At 30.9% G+C, this 20,816-nt stretch overlaps 1 protein-coding gene across 2 annotated transcripts; it reads left to right on the forward strand.

The window, feature by feature from the left end:
- The first annotated feature begins 20 nt into the window (after nucleotides 1-20).
- LOC130893900 (DNA-binding protein Ets97D) lies at nucleotides 21-20,592 on the forward strand. 2 transcript variants are annotated; one of them, XM_057800345.1, is made up of 10 exons: nucleotides 115-230; nucleotides 303-356; nucleotides 416-576; nucleotides 1,430-1,647; nucleotides 3,306-3,444; nucleotides 6,299-6,458; nucleotides 7,428-7,627; nucleotides 12,818-12,876; nucleotides 18,503-18,677; nucleotides 20,157-20,592. In XM_057800345.1, exons 3-10 carry the CDS (start codon nucleotides 441-443, stop codon nucleotides 20,417-20,419), a joined length of 1,350 nt encoding a protein of 449 aa, XP_057656328.1. In that variant the 5' UTR covers nucleotides 115-230; nucleotides 303-356; nucleotides 416-440; the 3' UTR covers nucleotides 20,420-20,592. The 2 variants fall into 2 exon arrangements, with proteins under 2 accessions (XP_057656327.1, XP_057656328.1); XM_057800344.1 differs by having other exon boundaries at nucleotides 21-356.
- The last annotated feature ends 224 nt before the right edge of the window (nucleotides 20,593-20,816 follow it).

The following is a 20,816-nucleotide window of genomic DNA, read 5'->3' on the forward strand; positions in this document are numbered from 1 at the left end:
GGAGTGCGCAGAGCCGAGATGTAACCTCGTAGGATAGAGAAATCGTTACCATTCCATCTTTCTTGGTTGGAACAGCTTCCACTTATAAAAGCTATCCATATAGAAGTATTACATATATGCTATAGACAATGTATTAAAATAAGCTTTCGGAAACAAGAAATAAACTTATGTCTGGTCAAACGAAAAAGTAGAAGAAGGCCATAAAAAAGAAGAATATCTAACCCCTCAAAGTGAGTAAAACTAAACATTAAACTGGTATTTTCAATAATGGAAAAAAATAAGGAACAAACATTCATTTTAAGCTTAAACGATTTTGGACAAAAGATTTGTACATCTCAATCGGAACCAGGGAAAAAGTAGTATATATATTTATTAAAAAGTAATTATTGAAACTAAATATTTTTATTTTTTTCAGGTATATTTTAGATGATGAAGGCAATATGTCGGAATATTATCCAGAAACAGCTATTTGCGCCGTTAAATTAGATTCCCATTTAAATAGCGAAGATGATAGTAATGGTACAAGTAACAGTGAAGTACAGCATATTAACTCATTAGAAGATCCTACTCAGTTAGGTAAAGAGATAAGTTTTATCACAAACAGTCATCACTTTGCTGTACCTTGTCTATGGAGAATTCTTAACCGTAATTAGTGAATTCTTACATTATTTAAACTTTCTTCTATACACTCAAATGTTCCAATATTCCACATTATCTTCAATGTCTTTAACTGCAGGTTTTATTCTGATGAACTTGATATCTTACCATTTCCCCAGGTGTTAAATTGTTCTTACTAGTTCCAGCTATAGTTAAAAAACCCGATTTTTGATTGTTAAACTGCTAAATTTCTCTGTAAAAATAGCATCTGCAAATTCACTTGAAAATTCCAATGGCTCTTCTATAGGTAAATTGCCAGATGTTGAGGCATGAATACACAGACTACCAACTTGATGTGTGAGTCAGAATTGTTCAAAAGGTCTCCTTCTCCCGTACACTATTTCTTCTCTGTTGAGACAAAAGATTACAAGATTTATTCAGTATCTTATAATATACAAATTTTCTGTAAAAGAAGTTTGATTATATATCAGAATATTAGGATGTTTCAATTTTGTAATTATCCCAATACTACGCCATCTACTTCTGTGTTATTTTTCTGGAGACTACAAAACAATACAAATAATAAACTGATTTGAAACGTGGATAAAGTGGATAAAATATTGATATCGCAGGAGACATTTGTGGATATTGTTTTTTCAAAGATGATTAGTTGACTAAATCCACATTCACTGTGTATATCTAAGAAGCCTTTAATTGATGTAACAGCCAAAGAGAAGAGAATTTAGATATTTTTTTGAATATTTTCTAGCTTTCAAATGTCCAAAAACAGTCAAATTAATTTCAAAACAAATCAGATCTTTGTTATTTTCAGGTATAATGAATTCTTTAGATGGAGTTTCAGAATTTGAAGAGAACCTTATGAATGAATTAGATTCCGATTTCATGAACATGGTACCAAATCCCCAATCGCAACATATTATGCAACATATGGATATAAGGGAACCTTTAACTAAACTTCGAAAACTTATAGAAAATAGATTGGGAGTAGGACTACAAGGATATGTCTTTGCATTGCAGGGTGTTCAAATTGTAAGTATGGATTTTTATTTTGATTTGGAACATCAATTTAAAGATATCTATTTATTTTTTTGAAAAACGAATTTTGATGCTCAATTTTTTGTAATATATAATAATTATTATAAAAAACAAATTTTACTATACAGTAAGAAATTGTGTATTGTAACAAAATACAATAATTAATTATCTTACAGCTACAGGCAATATCTAATTGAACTAGTTTTGTCTGAGAAGCACACATATCACATTTCAAAATTTGGAACACTATTTGCTGATGACATAATCAGAAACTGGGAATGGGAAGTATTTTATGTCAAAGGGTTTGCATGATACAAAGATCTGGTTTACTATCAACAGATTGTTACAGAAAAATGCAAGAAATCATATTTTTTTCACGCATCAACCACACAGGGTTATTAGCGAGTAATTAAGATTAAGATTAAGATTTTACTACTAAAGGTCGCTTGACATGATGTAATACAAAGTGCAATCAATACAAGACGCAATATTTCTTGATCAAAAGCATGCATAGATAGGTTCACCTGATTGTTTCATGCAAGATCTGGCACTTCAGTTTTGTGCCATTTTTATTGCGTGCAAGTTGCAATTCTAGGGAGAAATTTAGTTATTTTTGGCTTAACAACCAACCAAGTGTCAGTCTCACATCAGCTGACCGTAAAACTAATCATTTTGACAAAAAGCCAATTGCGTATGTCATGATGGTTATGGTATAAAATTATGGATACATTTTGGAGGGTTAGCAGAATAATAATTTTATAGTGTGCACTGTCCATAACACTATCTGCATATCTGAAACATTGAATTGCATTCTTATAAATAATTGTGAAACATATTCTAAAATCATTGATTATTGTATAATATTTTGTTCTCTTTTCCATAGTAGAAAGTTTGAAGCTTTTATCAATTCCATACTCAAAAAGTATTCTTTGAAACCTACTTTATATGTGTAAAATGGTGTAGGAATGTTTCTTCTATATTTGTTCAAAGTTTCTTTCATTTCTAAATTAAGTATATCTTACATATTTTAATCAACTGTTATATGGTATTTAAAAAATTTTGCGAAATATAGAAATTTCAATGTAAAATCCCTCCCAACTTAATTTTAATGATAATAATATTATATAATTTAATGTCTTGATAAATTATAATAAACTAACTATTCCACTGAATCCCCTCAAGACATTCCTCAAAAAAATTGTTAGATATTTTTGTAAACAACCAATGATCGACACTTTTAGATAAAAGGACTAGTCATAGTTTTACACACAATATTTCATAGATATTTAATTTTTTACTTCTTCAAACTAGCTGTCCATTTGTTTTTTAGACACAGTTTCTCTACTTGGAATAAGAATTTGGCAAATTCTTTATGTCTTTTGAGAAATAATCTGTACCATTTATCACTTGGTCTGTCATTGTTTTCAAAAACTTTTACTAGATTATAAACACTAAACACGAGATGTATGAGTTCCTTACATTTATACCTTATTTCCATACAATATACACACAAAATGGATTGAAAATAGACTCAAGAAACAGAAACAAATTAATAGAAATAGTGTTTTGTAATCTGTAATTCTAAAATATTCTTTCAAAAAGAATAGACAACGTATTGTGCAAATTAAGTATCATGTATGTTCTTATTTTAGTTGGATGATGATAAAAATCTGGTTGAACAGTGTGTTCAAGGCGAAGGACTAGTTCAAGTTAATGTACAGGTTCAAACAAATCTTAAAAGAATCAATATCATTGATGTATTGAAACCCGCAGAAGATTACGTTCATATAGGTATGTCATTATTTTAATTATATTTATCAAATAATTAATTAATAGTTTTAATTCTTCTCTCCAATAATACAGACATCCATTCAAATGCTTAATGATCACAAAACTAGTGGTTTCTATTTAGGTAATTTATATTTTTCAGCTATTAGTTTTAATAATAAATTTATAGTGCCAGATTGATAAAATTTAAACATATTACCCATGTATGTATGTATGGATTTGGGGTCTCAAATACATTGTGACCCAAAGGATCTATTGTGTCCCCCTATCTTGCAGAGATACTGGAGAACCCAGTGTTTACAGCTGATCCATTAATCCCACTCCTTTTAAAAAGTCTAGAATGTGGGATGGCCAGAAATCTTTGTCTTCTATTTCATGCGCTCCTAGGTGTAGTGCTCTGGACTTCCTTAGTGTTTCACAGTCCTAGAGAATGTGGAATGCACGCCGCATTATCTGCTAGGTCTAGCATCTTCAGGTGTTTGTTGAGGCGACAGTGTCCCGATAGAACTCCGAATAGTATTTGTAGATTGTTCTTATTTACATTCAGCAGATCTACTCTGGTTATAGTTTTTCCCAGAAAAGTATTTGTCTGTCTCAACCCCTGTAGGTTGTACCAATAATTGTTTTTGCTTGCATCTACCTTCTCCAGTGCTTTTTCCATTGTTCTGTAGCTGATACCACAGAAGGATTCGGGTCCCATGAAGGGCTTGTCTGTCCCCGCTTTAGCGAGCTTAAGGTCTATTTCATTTCCCTTCGCTCCGGTATAATCTGGAATCCATTATAGGGTAAATTTATTTTTTTTGTCTAGCTCCTTTAATATTTTTAGGCAATCCCAAACAAGTTATGATATTTGAGCTTAGTGCTTTAATGGCTACTTGACTGTCTTCTGTTTGCGACAGTTCCTCTCTAGATTGCACTGAATATATTTTTCAATTGCATAAATTTCTACTTGAAAAATGCTTGGTGCGCTGATAAGACTTTCAGAGTGTTTAGTTCTGGGCTCGTACACTCCTTCTCCAGTTTCATCTGCTATTTATGATCTATCTGTATATCATTCAATGGGATTTCTGCTCATTTCTTGTATGGTGTTTTGATCCCATTTGCTATTATAGTTTATTATTGAGGTGAATCATATTACCCATCCCCCTCTAGCATAAAAATTACAAAAATTCTATAAAAACTCAATATAACTTTTGTAGTGGAATTCACAATCTACAGTATTTACTAAAAAGATGAATTTACATAAATGACAAGATGGATATAATGTAGATAAAGAATTAACACAATTGATCTGGTACTACTAAATACTGGGGAATCCACACATATCATTAAAAATGAAAAAACAAATCTACTACAGGCCTATTCCTCCACTCTATAGTTTAGTAGTTGAGGAATGAATGTGAAATTTGCCGCCGATGAGGTTTTCTCGTTGGAATTAAGTAAATTAATAAAGTAAATAAGTTTTAATTGACCTAGACGATAACTTGGTTATTTATTATAGTGTGTAGAGTATCCTAAAACATGTTTTGGGCTTAGATCTCTGGGAACTTTGGGAACGGTACCTCCATAGTACAAAAACATTTTTTGCTTATAAAACCCCAATAAAACGAACTATAGAAGCTTTTTGTGGAAGGAATTAAGAAGTTACCTTAACTGTTCCTGTATTGTAGAAACGACAAGAGCTGTCAGGATTTACTCCGATGCTCTTCAAGTGGTACTCCATCCAACAGTGTCCAGTGTGCATTTTTGTTGAAAAATCGTTTTGATTATAGGTCTCTTCTGGCTTTTTAAAGAGAAATTCCATTTAATGCTTCGATTTAATTTCAGTTTTTATCAAAAAAAGTATTTTTTTGGTGAAAGACTGGAGGTCATTTAATGTAAATTTTCTCAGGCCAATACAAAAAGAGAAATTATTATCTTCTATATAACTAACACTATAAATCTAATTGTATTCATAATTTTCCTCTTTCGACAATGTGTATCTTTATATGTTTAAAAAATACTGTAAACTCTTTAACCCAATTAATTACAGTCTACTAATGTAACTTAACTCTTCCACTAGTTTCTCATTACACTGGTTTAATAGGAATGTGTGAGTGAGGATTTGTCTTTATCTGGCTTTTGCTTCCATTGATTAATTTTAAAGTTGTGCTCAGATATTGCAATTTTAAAAAATTTATATAATGAATGAAAACATTGTTACCGTCAAATAGATGGAGTTTCATAAAATAATCAGATGAAACTAAAATTTTGAAAATTATCGTTTTTTATGCATTAATATACTGTTTCAGTAGAATGATCTTCTGACAATAAAAGTGAAGTTTCAAATTACTTTTAATAATAGAAATATTTCTTGGTGTGGTACTATTCCCAGATCACAAGATTAATCTCCAAATGTTTCTATTTTCGGAATTATTTAAAATAAAATATTTATTGTCATGGATTTCTTTTTTTTTTTCTTAACTTTATTTTCATTTCCTTTTAAATTATCATTAAGGTTATTTTTGTAATATTTCTTTCTTTGAATCTTCTAGTTGTCCAAACCATTAAGGCAATAAGACAAAAGTTGAAGTAATTGCGACGTGTCTTTACTTAATTAAATTATCATTTAAGAATTTTCATTTTCGTGGATTTATTAGGAGATGTTTTATTGAAATATACACTAGTAGACTGGAATTGAGTTGTTATCGATTTTACATTGATATATATTTATATTTTATGTGCTATTATAGTATATTGTCTTTGTATATGAAATTTATTTTTATTATTATGCATTATGTATGGCTAAGTAATGAAAAAACTTTTGATTCGCTACAACTCTTCTTCAGAATAGAAGGATATGAAATTTTTTTTGTAGAAGATACCGATGTAGAAGATATTTCTACCAAAGAAGAATCTGAGCAAGTAAAAGCTACAGAAACAATTAGTAAATCGAAGAATATTGTTCAATGGCAAGTCGATGCAAATTATAAAAAGGAACAAGAAAGACTGAAAATTCCATCTGATCCAAAAGAATGGTAATATTTTTTATTAGATTATTAATTAATTAGATCTTATTTTTTTTACACTTCCAATTCTATTTATTGTGAAATATGAACTGTAATCCACAATATATCTCTTTGTGTAATTACTTGTTTGTATTCTTATTATTTTTTCTAAAATATTAACATTCCATCAGTTATTTATCCTGCCAGCAAGAACGGAAAATAAAGAGAAGTATCCATAATTATTAGCATTCAATGTATAATTGAGTTACTAGTTGAATTCTTAGCTGTTATTCCTTTTGTCAGTTCTTACCTTTGCGGGTGTGATTTTTCTGCTATTGCAGTGATGCAATCCAAGTATAGAGCAAAGCTTAACATTGAAATAGAAATTCAAGTGGCTCTATCAAAATTTACTCCCAGATAAAATGCACTCATAAAAGACAAACAAGCGCATCCTTCCCATTGAAACAAAAACATATGGACTTTCTGTATGATTTTTTGCAAGTTGGCACTTCATTTATGTTTTAGAATTTTTTAAAAGAAGGGAGATGTGTTTTCCTAATTTTTGTTCCAAGTAGATTTTTTGGCAGTATATCATGTATTATTACAACTCTTGTATGTTGTTAAATGTTACTTCTTGACTCTGTAAGAACAAAGTAAACCTGGTAAACTTTGTCAGTAACTGAACAATCTGTAAGATAAGTTGAAAATCCAAAATTTTGTGTTGTTATAAAAATAGTAACAATCTTATATAATATGTTATGTTGTGTAAGAATATATTGACAATTAACTATAAGAGAAATTAAAAATATAATGTCATGCAATGCAAATAAGTATATTTTTCTAGGTGCGCCTTCAATGAAATGAATGAAAGGGAGCCGAGGGTTGAAAAAGTTTGGAGCTTTTGCTCTACACCATTTGAGTTTCTTGCGAAATAATATATGTTTAATAATAATGTTGCTTATCAATTTTTCTAAATTGCTTCTCTATTTATTATTTTAGGACTACTCTCCAAGTTAGACATTGGGTACAGTGGGCAGTGCGCCAATTCAATTTAACTAATATTAAATTGAGCGATTGGTTGATGGATGGTAGAGAATTGGATGCATTAACTATACAGGATTTTCAAAAAATTGTTCCTAGCGATCCAGGAGATGTTTTTTGGACACATCTCGAATTATTAAGAAAAATGAAAGTTGTAGGTAAGATTACATAAAATTATATAAATTTATTTGTCTGCATTGCAAAAAAGGGATAAGGATACTTCTTTTTATATTTATCATTCTGTTATTTCAAATGTTTTTTTTTTCATTTCTTTATGCTTGTCAAAGCTTATGTAATTTTTTTGAGTATCCTATATGCACATAGTTTTTTAATCTTTTCAATGTTTGTTCGTAGGAAACTATATAGTTGTTGTTTTTATTCTAAAAACTATCGCTTATTTGAAAAATTTTATAGATATGATGTAGATGGTTTATCACAATGAATCGAGTTGACATGTATCTCATAAACTAGTAGTAATATTTTTCTGAAAATTTTGAAAAATTTTCCGATAAGCTCATGTGGGTTATAGTAATTTTTGTTACTTGTTGCATATAGACAAAACATTCACTCAAATTACCGTTAGGTAATTCATATGAATTTTCATTGCGACCGAGTTTTTTATGAATATTAAGCAATCGTGGCATCCCCTTTGCAGATAGGTTTTTCATAAGTAACATAGGTAAATATGTTGGAATATTTATTTCATTATCTTTTCTATTTTTATTCGACAATCTACGTACAAAGGTATGGATATCATCTTCCATCACCCACTGTTTACACTACCACTACACCAATTTTCCATAAGTTATCTTCTTCAGTGACTGATGGTAAACTAATTTTTTTAAATTGCTTAATTCTTCACTTCACTATTTAAAAGATCAATTAAGCTAGATGCAAATATTTCTGTGGTCGTATATAACATAACACATCACCCTAAATTATGTTATACACTGTGAATTGATGAAACTTCAATTTTACTTAAAGTAGAGAGCACACATATCATTTTGCAGCTGAATATCATCCTTAAATCATCCTTGATTTATCTACAATACTTTTTACCTTGTCAGTAACCTTCTCTTCTGTACCGAGGCAGCCTGTTGTTTAAACAAAGACAAATATTTTAACAAATGATTTTTCAAAATATAATAATTTCATTTTGATAACAATATAAACTGGATTAAAAAATAATTTTTCCGTCCATTTAATGGTATTGGTATCGATTTTTTGCGATCGATTCTCGATACCGATAACAATGTCCATGAATTGGTGGTATCGAGAACAGTTTCATGTATGTTCTTCCATATATTTTTAAAATCACAATAAGCATTTTGGACAGACTTACATAAATTATCCAAATACATTTTGAATGTATCTTTTTCACAGTAGTCGGATTCCATTTTCGGTTTGTTTAAAAAACCTGTTTGCATTTGTTTTTCTTTAATATTCCAATCTGTTTTTGTTTTCTTTAGTTTAGTAGTCTCTAATAGTTTATTGCTATAGCTTCTTACTAAGTTTAAAATTTATGCACCTAAACATAGAGTATTCTTGCTCACTGATAATAATTATTAACTAAAAGATAATATTGAAAACTAAAATCTTTGGTAAGAAGAGAAATTACATTTGTACGGAATCTTCATTTAGAATAATTATTATAGGATAAGATGGAGAAGCTTCATTTATTTTATTTTATTTCAAGTTTGGCTAAGTCTAATTTCGTTGTCCTCGAGATGAAACTGATTTCCCTGAACCTTCCACAAATTTGTAAACAAAATTTTCTTTTATAGTACATTTAATCGGAACTAATATTTCAAATCGTATTTGTTATTCAAATTATTCTCCCCATCAGAATAATCTTTGTTTTTAGTTTATTTTCATCAAAAGCTACAAAAAAAAAACAAAATCTAATGTTGATTGACTGTGACAATTTGACGTTATTTGTTGCTAATGTTTTTCGGGTAAATCTCAAAGTCGCGAATTACGAGATTGCGACGATATACCAGAGCATATCCATGATCATTGATCCCTTAATGCAGAGTATACAACTGTAAAACATTCTTCCAAAAATCAAATAAAAGAAATCCATTGAAGTATATCAGGTGAATGAGGAGGCCATTGATGAGGTGCATTGTTCTCTATTCAACAATGAGGTAGGGCTCCGTCGTTGTGATACCACAACCGATTCTAGCTCAAATTTAATTTATATAGACACTTTTCTGAAACGAATAAATATTTTTTAATATCATACTCCACTCTCACGTTTCAAATTTTCATTATAAAATGTATCACAAGAAAACTTCCATTTTTGGAAAAATTTGTCCACTCGGGGGCCTTAGGCCCATTGTCATGCCCTTTTCAGTCAGCACCATTTAACTCTCCTTCCCTATCTCTTCCGTTCCCAGGTCCTTGCCCCTTCCCAAGCTTTTCCAGCTTGCAACACCCAGCTCCGCTACTTCTTCCGGACATTCCAATGTTTTACACCCCATGCATTGTAGTCGTTTCGACGCCAATGCTGTGCAGTGACACATTAGGTGTTCTATTGTCTCTTCCTCTTCACTGCATTCTGCACAGAGATCGTCGGTTCTGATACCCTGATACCCGATACCCAGTCAGTTCGTGAATAGTCGTTTGTCCTAGAAGATTCTCAACTTCTTTTCTGTTTGTATAAAATTTAGCTTCTATTTTGTTGTTCCAGTTTCATCTTTTGGCTTGCGATTCTCAGATTCTTTAATACATCGGGTTGTCAAATGTTTGATAACAGTTTGAAATGTTTCAGGAATCATGCAATTATCATTTGGTCGAGGCATATCCCGCATTACCAATGTTGAAAGATTCACACAAAACACATTTTCATCACCTTTATTTTTACTTACCTTGCGTTTTAAGTAACTTCTAACAATCTTATAATGATCAAATATGGCAACTAACTCCATATACAACAGAGGTTTCAAATACTGGAATTCACTATCACTTAATGATAAATAATCAATCTTCATTATCCCATTTTTAGGTAATCACAATATGCGCTTGGCTATCATCTTTTTTGAGTATCCCTTCGAAACTTACAGCTTCGATTTCATTTTCATCGCTTCTGTTCAAATAAACTTTACTAAAATTAGTCGATATGTTGAATGACTTCGAAATAAAGAACTATGAAGATTATTTGGTCTATCCCTTAAAACATCTGCTGAGTTTTGTTGTTTCAAGGGTTGGAAGTCATAGACAACTGAAAATATTTAAACTAGAACGATTTCTGTATATAAATTTTCAGAAAAATATTACATGTAGTTACTGACATTTATATCTACTCAGCTCAACAGGGTATACCTTGTACCTAGTGACAAACTAAGCGATGTATGTAAGGTGTTGTATTTTGGATACTGTTTAACTTACGACCTTTCGTTAAAAATTATTTTTAGGAAGGCAGCCAAACGAAATTACTGCAAATTAATTTCCAGTTTGTATAATGTATACTAAGGGGTGTAGCAGATTTGAAATTACAAAAAAGTTTTTTTTTAAATTCTCATATTTAGCTATAATGAAAATGCAAATAAATTTGAATCTGTAACTTTGGCATAAATTTTCTCCCCGTCTCTTTAAGTATAGAGGTTAGGATGGATCGAAAATCGCGCGAACAAATGTTGAATATTTTTTTTTCAAAATTTGAATTCACAAAGAAGGCATGAAGAGAAATTTTTTTGTCCTTTGCCGGCTCTTTATCATAGTGATTGTAACTACCATAAATATAATTAATTTTAGCTTTTGTATACAATAGAATTAGTATTTAAGAGAGCAAAAACTTGCATAGATGGTTATATATGGTCTGGACATCCAACGATAACAGTAGTCATATTAGTAGCTATATTATTTTGAATGGAATATGGGAAAACATTCTACATGGACACCTATACCACATTCGGCACATTGTTTTCTCACGTTTGTCTTCCATACTCCACATTTTCTTTGCTTTCCTTCAAAAAAAATTGGTGATTTTTATTTTGAGCACCAAATTTTGAGCTTTCACTGACGATGTGCTCCAAAATTCGAAAATTTCATGAGGACTCTGTCCCTTCAATTCAATTTTTATAGTGTTGTCAGTACTTTCAGGGATTGTTGACTTCCTTTTCTTACTTTGATGAGGAGTGGATGTATTCGAATTCTCACCAGACTCATGTTCTGAATGGACATCATGTATTTCAAGATTACGAGATTTTTTGCCCTAGGTAACGTTGTTTTTGTAGTTGGCTGTTAGCCCGAAGTACTCGGACCATCATCGACAGTATCTCATGCATGATTACTGTGAACTTTAGGAGTCCGAGGAATTTCTGTGGGGGTTACATCTTCCAATAGATTTTCGTCACATTCCTTACAATCTGTGACTTCATCTACATCTTCTGGTGGTAATTCAACAATATCAATGGTATTGACGTCATTATCCCAAAAGTTAGGATCATTTAATATATGTTCAAAGTTTCTTACAGACATACCTTCTCGATAGGCCATTCCTGTGAAAAACGTGTTCAACTAAGAAGAAAAAGAAACTGGCGATAAACGCATATCCGACTTATGATTTCAACATGATATGTATCACGATCCCCAAATGGGGGTCAAGTAAAAAAATTCGTATAAGTATATGAAGGGACATATTGATAACACATGAAAATCAAAACAACAAGAACATAACATCATCATCATGTTAAAATCAGAAATATCTTCGAATATAGCATCAAAAATAAATAACAACTAAGAGTTTATTAACTCAGGCTGATTTTAGTGCACTGTACTTACTCCTTTTGTTTAAAAACACAGAAATCACGAATTCAAGTTCAGATTTATATTTCTACAAATGAGGAACAAATTAACAGTGCCAACGATACAACTCACACATGACAAATCAACCTATTAAGTCAGATTTCATGTTGCATAGGGTTAGAAAAAAAATCTCTCGAAAAAATAGACCAGTTCTATACAATTAAAGCTGTTATGTTCTTCATTATATTTTATCATCGAATATTTAAACTACAAAGTTGAAGCCCTATTGGTTTGAAAATAAACAAGCAGTATGAGTCCCAGTGGAAAAGTATTTCGGATCTAATAAAGACCTCAAAAATAATAATTTACTTTCTTATACTCATAGTTACCCCCAACGGACATTTTACAAATTTTTAGAAAAAGGTTCTGCGATTCAGCCGCTTAACTCGCTTATTGGTCACTAGGTATATTTAATTCACTTTGCACATGTCATCTTTTTTATTGTAATTGGAAGTGATTAATTAATGTGATACTAATTGGAAACTTGTAGAATTAGTCTGGTAAATAATAATTTTTTAAAAATATATTTTATTTTTTAGCAACAAAGAAGGAAGAGTCAACAAAAAGAATCATACCAAAAATTGTGAAAGTCAATAAGGTACAATCAATATAATCAAGTTATTAACTTATTTTATTTATTGAATATCTCGTAACAATGTCGAATTGATTGGAGAATTATATTAAGTAAATATCAAAACAATGATATTTGAAACATTGTACTATTTCATATTATTTATCAGTAAAGCATTTTAGCTTTCTTTTATTCCTAGCAAATTCGATAATTCATAAGTTCTTAGTTCAATTATTGAAGTTTTTAGTTTGAAAGTGGCCCAATTCTATTTTTACTTAAATTTTGATATTTACTAGTGTTAACGTCGGAAAGCAGTGATGGAGGTAGAGATGTAAAATACCCGGGTATTTAAAACTGTGGGTAAATACCCTGGGTATTAACCCAATTTGGGTATAAACTTGAAGGTATTTATGATAACTTTCAACGTTATGACCGCTACGAGATTCATTGAAAACTTATTTCAAGTAATAGAACATTATGTTACTACGAGTAGAAGGCTATCATTATTGTTGAGCTCTGATTCTGTACAAACTGGATGAAGAATAATGCAATTTATAAGTAGAAAAAAATTGAATATGTTGTTTATATCTCAACTATTTATTAATACAAATATTAAAAAATACCTATTTATTAATGGTAATATAAAGGTGTAGTTTTGTATACTGCAGTTATTTAAATTCAAGCCACTGCCACCGCTTTCGGCTTCGATATTCATAATATTGTCATTGGTGTACATTAGTGGTCACTAAACAGTTTATCTCGAGTCATCGGTGGCTCGCGGAGTAATATTGGGTAGTTCGCAGCGACGCTCAGCGGGGGATAACACTGAGTGTCTGGGAGCGCTGCAGCCGATTATTCATTTCCGGAGCTACACGTTTTTGTTTCTCAGACTGTTAGTGTTATGTGTGTAGCTAGAGCTAGGTTATGTCTGTGCCGCACGTGTTTAATTCACGTGTACACGTTTAAGCTCTTTCCTTGTTTGCTTTTACTATGGCTAATTCAAATAAAAGTGGGAGAGTTAAAGTTAAAGATAAATGTGTGTGTTTACTTTGTAATGTGAGTGTCTCTGTTGGAAAGAAGGGAAATGTTGAGCGTCATTTCAAGACAGTTCACAGTGGAATTGAAAAAAAGATTATCCGCTAAATTCAGCTCTGAGAAGAGAGATGGTGATGCGGTTAAAATCTCAGTTAAATGCACAACATTCAACTTTTTTTTAAAACACTAGACAAGAACAAGGCAGCTACCTATGCGTCATTTCCGTACAGTACGAAGGCGAGTGAATTAAAACTGCATGTTTAGAAGCTGCAGATACATTATTTGATAACTTCAAAAACAAAGTTGAGTTCATGTCTGTTATTAAATCTGTTCAACTTTCTGCTAATATAGTAATGCGAAGAGTTGAAGCTATGAGTTCTGATTTAGTTTCACAGCTTAAAAGTGATTTTGGTCGTTGTAGTTATTTTTCCTTACAACTTGACTAATCAACTGATATAGTTGATACAGCTCAGTTGGCTATTTTTGTAAGAATGGTATTTGAAACAAAAGAAGAGCTGGTAAAGGTTCTTGAAAGATCGGGGTGAGCATCTCACCGAACTGGAAGATCCCACATGGCTACACTATTTTTCCTTTCTTATTGATATAACTGAGAAGTTGAATGACTTAAACTTGCAGCTTCAAGGCAAAGATAAGAACATTGGCAGAATTATTTCAGATGTAACATAATTTTCAAAAAAACTCGAGCTATGGGAAAAGAATATCTCAGTTTTAATACAAGCACTTACCTAGTCTGAAGAAGATCGTTGACAAACAAAATCCTCCACAACACCCCAGCAATAACCAAGAATACGTGGAAATTCTCACAGACTTAAGACAACAATTTGATCAACGATTCCAAGACTTTAAAAGCATATTGATTGTGGCATAATTCGTCAATTCTCCCTTTGTAGAGATCGATGCAGAAGATTTTTCAGCTTGTGTTGTAAAACATTTTGGTAGAGATCAGGCTGCCGTTGAAATAGAAGTTGTTGACTTTCAGAATGACCTGTATCTAAAATCTCTCTCTCTACCACTGAAAATGTCTGGCCTCTAGTCCCCAAAGAAAAGTATTCAATTGTGGTTCGAGTTACATTGAGATTGAAAGCTATGCTCAGCTCTATGTACTTGCGTGAAGCATCTCTTTCAAGTATAAAATTCATAAAAAACAAATATAGAAACGGACTGATTGATGAACAGTTGGACAACTGCATCAGTATGGCAGCTACAACATACTCTCCAAACTTCAAGAAAATACTTGATGGCCAAAAAGAGTTCCACCCTTCTCATTGAAATGAACATTTATACTTTTTTTTGTTACACTTATTCCTAGGTAGCTCACTAAAAGGTTTATAGATGCTAGGATGACTCCCTAAAAGTTTGGCGACCACTAATGTACATGTGATTAGTAAAGTGTTTGTCTATATTTATTATGTTGGAAATATTTTCATTTGAAAGGTTTCTTGAATGTAAATCTCTTCACCCAATGAAGTATTTTTTATGCAGTTTGTTTCTTGCAGGACACAGAATCTTCTAAATACCCTTCAGCAATACTAGTGGATTTTCATCCACCATTTGGTTTCAAAGCGGTAATGTTCTCTTCGTTGTCAACTAAAATAGTTGCTGAAGTCCTACGAAGGCAATGTTCCGTATATTCATGAGGATTTGTTAATTTCAAGAACATAGCAACGCCTTTTGAAACGTTTGAAATAAACGTAAATTTTGAACTGCCTATCTATACTATTATCAGTCTTTCCTGATGGTAGTTTAAACCTGTAAATAAATTATTCAAAAAAGCCTGTAACTGTTTAGTATTGGCAAAATTTATTTGGTATATGTCCCTCGTTGATCCATGTTTTCTTTGATTTCTCATTTCTTTTATAGTCGGTAATCTATTTTCCATACTACAATATCGGCTCTTTATATTAAAATATATTTTCTGGAATGTTTTTTTTTTCAGGAATAATATTTCTTCGACTCATTTCAGGATAATAGTTATAATGTCGAAACGTGGCAAGAACTTTATCTACTGTCGGAAATTCTTGTCTAAAGAAGAACGCAACACTTTTCTTAAAAGTCTTTCTTTGGAATGATTTTATATTTGAAATTTTGGTTATTCCGGAGGTTTCTTTAAGTTTAAAATTCGTCAAATTTATCTTCTTTAAGCACTCTGTAAATTGTAGATTTTCCAATACCAAGCGTACTATTAACTAATTCTACTGTTTCATCAACAATTTTACGTAAAATTTTTAATGTTTTTTCATTAACTGTTAATGGACCGATTATTCGGCTTTTACTCACACTGGACTTTGCAAGTTGTAACTAAACTAACTGTAGAGAATACACAACTTGGATCTCTTTACTGAATGAAAAAAACTACGATCGTATTTTCGGTGAAATTTTTTGAAAAGAGATTCTTGGAATTAAAATCAAACAAAATTTCTAACATTCATTCTCAAATTAATACTAATTATGATACGGCTATGTGATATTTGACACACATGGCTTTTGGCCTGTCCAATCCTTTTTCTATTGCTCTATATAGCTTATGATTATAAAAGACTGGTACATTTATGAGAATTTTAAGAAATATTTAAATTATTATGTAACAAAATTTGTAATAACCTTACTTAGTTTTGCATTAGAAACCAGGGTTCACTACTCCTTCGTACATAAAAATAGACATAATAAATAATTAAAACGTTCGTTAGCTACTATAGTTCTTCCAATATTAATTGCAGATTATAAAAATTGGTTCGAAACCCTTGCCGACAATTTTGTTTGATCATCCTTAGGCGTAGATTTTATAAATTTATTATTTTTATAAATACATTTAAAAATATGTATATCTTATGCGAGAAAGTATTTGTTAAAAGACAATCGAATCGTTATAAATTGAACGGTATTATACGCCATTATTTAGATAGATGCACTTGATTGTATTCCTACTTGAAACTTGGAAAAAAATCATTATTATACCTTGTTAACTTGCTACCACTGAATATTAAATTATAAAACGTGAATAGACGAGTAAAATGTACCGCACTGTAAGGGAGTTTGATTTAAACAGGGTACCAGACGTGAGCTGAGCCCTTTTTGAACCCCATTCGTTTTTTCTGGAAAACGAAATTTCCAAAGCAAAAGCCTTAAAGGAAAATGAATTCTTCGCAAATAAAACAAAAGAAAAAAAAACATTTCAATTCCAAAGTATCTTTATGAATAATCATGGTAGTCAGAATCGTCTAAACTAGAGTCATCATTTGATTGAATTATGAAGGGTTATAAAGATGGTGATACCACATACTCATCTTTTTTGATAACATGTTCACAACAATTTTTCCAAAGCTCTTGGCTGTCTGCTGCTAGAACTTTCTTAACGACCTCTACAGCTTCGTTACTCAGTTCAGGAGACTGATAACATTTTCGTAATTCTCTACATTAGCTCATATTAACTCTATAGGGTTAAATATGCAATAGTAAGGAGGTAGTCTGAGACGAGTATGACACTGTTCTTTGCACAGCTTGTCGATATAATAAATTTTCGCCAACTTTAGATCTTTAATCACAGTAAGCAATTCTGTGTTAGTTGGGCATTTTTTATGATCGCTGACAGGGAATACGAATATTTTTTTCAGACATAAATGCTAAATTTTGAGCTTTGTTACTACTACTATTTGGTATATTAAGGAGTTTCCGCAAGTGATAGGATGCGTTGTCCATAACGATTACCGACTCTGGTGGAATGTTAGATAAAAGTTGTTCATTAAATCACTTTTCAAATATTTCTGCTATCATATCCTCATGTTGATCAGCTTCACAGTTTTCAATTTTTTTGCAGATATTAATAAAGCATTAGGCAAGAAGCCGTCTTTGCTTCCAGCGTGTACTATTATAATGCGTTTCCCTTTAGATCATGGCCCATTCAAACAGCAATTTTTACTATTGTCAACTCAACCAAAATTTACTACATCGTGACTGTCAAACCATGTTTAATCTAAATAAATTATGTGTCTATTAGAACTTCGGTAGTCTTTTATCTGACGCAAATAATCTTGTTGACATCGAACTATCCTTGACGATTCGGCTATTGCCATCCATTTATTTAGTTTCTTGTGTTTAAAACCACATGCTGACAAAACTTGACATGCCACTGCTTATCGCAGACTGTCTGGCAGGAATATTTCGAAGAAATTGTGTACATAAAGCTTCGGCCAACAGAAATGCATTGATGTTTACGATTCGATCTTTTCATTGATAAACAGTGAAGATAATGAGTCCACGTGGACTGACGGTTTGTTAGATGTTTATCGAAGTTTATATGTGGAGTAAACATTTTTCTGTATGTGCTAACAAAATATTCAAGTTTTTATTGATAGAGACGTATCTTCATACTTCTCGTTGTAATAATTGTTTAATTGGACCAAATTTATCAACATTTGATATTCATTCTTTGGATTGAAACTTATTTAGTGTCAAATATATTATCTTTCTAGAAATTTTGATGAATAATCATGATACCATGATAAAATTATATTTCTTCCTAGCTATGATTCTTATGATTCCGACTATTTAGATTGTGAAGTTATTTCTTGTTCAACTAATGTTTTCAAATTAATTTTAGGGATCAAAAAAAGATCTAAAAATAATGAACTACTCTACTAATGTCCGATACTTCGATCCTGCTAGTTATGCAGCGGGTAATAACAAAAGTGGAAATAATGGTCAAATACAATTATGGCAATTTCTTTTGGAACTTTTAACAACTAGAGAATACAAGTCCATTATCCAATGGATCGGTGAGTATTATAAAATTTTTGTATCTACGTAGTAGAAATTTCTCTACAGTTTGGCTTCCATTTTGGATACATTATCAAGGTATGAGGGTTGGGGTGGTTATTTACTCATTTTAAGAAGTAATCTTATTCATTGGTGTCAATGTACCTATTTACCGCAATGAATTACCATTTTTTGACTGATTACATTGCATCAATTTGTCTATTATTAGAACTCTATATAAAAAAGGGAAGGTTCAAAAATAAAAATAATAATAAAAGAAAATATGCTTACCGTTGAGAATACCATGGACATTCTCACTACTAGCTTTTGACCAACCCTTCATTTGAAGTTTTTCTTAACACATCAAAATAGTTTAAGCTATACATTTTTAATTCGTGTTTGTACAGGGTGGTAACTAACAACGGGTCTCGGCCACATCTCAGGAACGTTAACAGTATCTAGGAGTCCAAACTGTAACTACTAATTTGACATTCATTACAAAATACTGTACAATTCGAATTAATTTTGAGAAATAATGCAAAAAGTCAGATATAAAAGAAAGGCCACCATTGAAGGGTAAAAAACAGAAGAAAAATATAGGGTGCTTCTATTGAAGTATTAAAGTAATTGGACCAAGTGGTCTTCAATATTTGAACACCTTATTATGAAATAACGGAGTAACAAAAATCAAGGTTCCTTAAATCATTGTTGTAAACTTCGCTTGTCTAAGTTGAATGGATTCTTCGGGATTAAACTGCTACTTAAACTCTGCATTTCTGCAAAATGGAATAATTCAAGAACGACAAAACCTAAGTATTCAAAACTAATTCAAATCTATGCCGAATTTAAAAATTTGATCATTTATAGGGCTTTTAATTATCACTAATTTTTCTCTACTTTTATTGTCCTAACCTCAACATAAACATTATTACATCCGTTCCTGTTTTGGTATATCGTTCGACACACGGAGATTCGATTTTGAAAAATATCACAATTAGAATTTTTTATAGTTTAATTCAACATCTTTCAAAACAAATTTGTAAACCAGTATAAATTACTCTCTTTGAAAATAGCTTTCAAACTACTATAATTTTTTTTTCTACGCCCATGTCTGTAAACGTCAAAAATCGCACTTAATCTTCTTGGTTTAATCAAATTACAATCAAGTTTTCATTTACGTAAGACTTTATTTGGTCTATTTACACAAATTTAGTCAATTAACAAACATAAAAGCTTCTAGCATTATTGAGATATATTTAGGATTGAAAGAGTGATGCCCCTAAATGTAGGCAGCACAATATACAATTTTACTAAAAATAGGACACCTTGTCTTAAGTGGCATGTATGAATAGGCGCTGCGCGGCTTCGTGCATAAAATTTTTCACTTCGTGCGTAATGGGTTACTTACAATTCTTGTTACGTAATTCCTGTATTGTTACATAATTTTTCGACTAAGATTAATTTCAACTATATACATAAATAAATATTGAAATTTTTAGGTAAAGAAGGAGAATTCCGTTTAAATCATCCAGAAGTGGTGGCGCATTTATGGGGAGAAAGAAAAAATAAACCGATGATGAATTACGAGAAACTTTCCAGAGCATTAAGATATTATTATGATGGAGATATGATCTCAAAAGTTCATGGGAAGAGATTTGTGTATAAATTTGTATGCGATTTGAAACAACTTTTAGGTTACAGCGCGGTAGAATTGTCAAATTTAGTGAAACATGGAAATCCAAATGATTTAATTGAATGTTAAGAAGAATAATTTCAAAATTTGACAAACAACAAGAACAATTCCAGAATTTTCAAACTGTGATACTGTTTTATCTTAAATAATTGTATTGGTTGAATGGAATTTACTGTACAGGTGGTTTTTTGTATCAACATTGTTTTTTGTTTAAAATTAAATAATAAATTATTTGAAAGGCATCACTTTGTTTTTATATATATATATATATATATATATATATATATATATATATATATATATATATATATATATATATATATATATATATATATATATATATATATATATATATATATATATATATATGACCTGACCTTCGTAAACTTAGCTTCGTTATTTTCATTTAGCACCGCTTGACAAAGCTCCAATTGCAACTGGCTTTTATTGATAAGAATTTTTAGAT

This window comes from Diorhabda carinulata, chromosome 5, assembly GCF_026250575.1.
Source record: "Diorhabda carinulata isolate Delta chromosome 5, icDioCari1.1, whole genome shotgun sequence".
NCBI lineage: Eukaryota > Metazoa > Arthropoda > Insecta > Coleoptera > Chrysomelidae > Diorhabda > Diorhabda carinulata.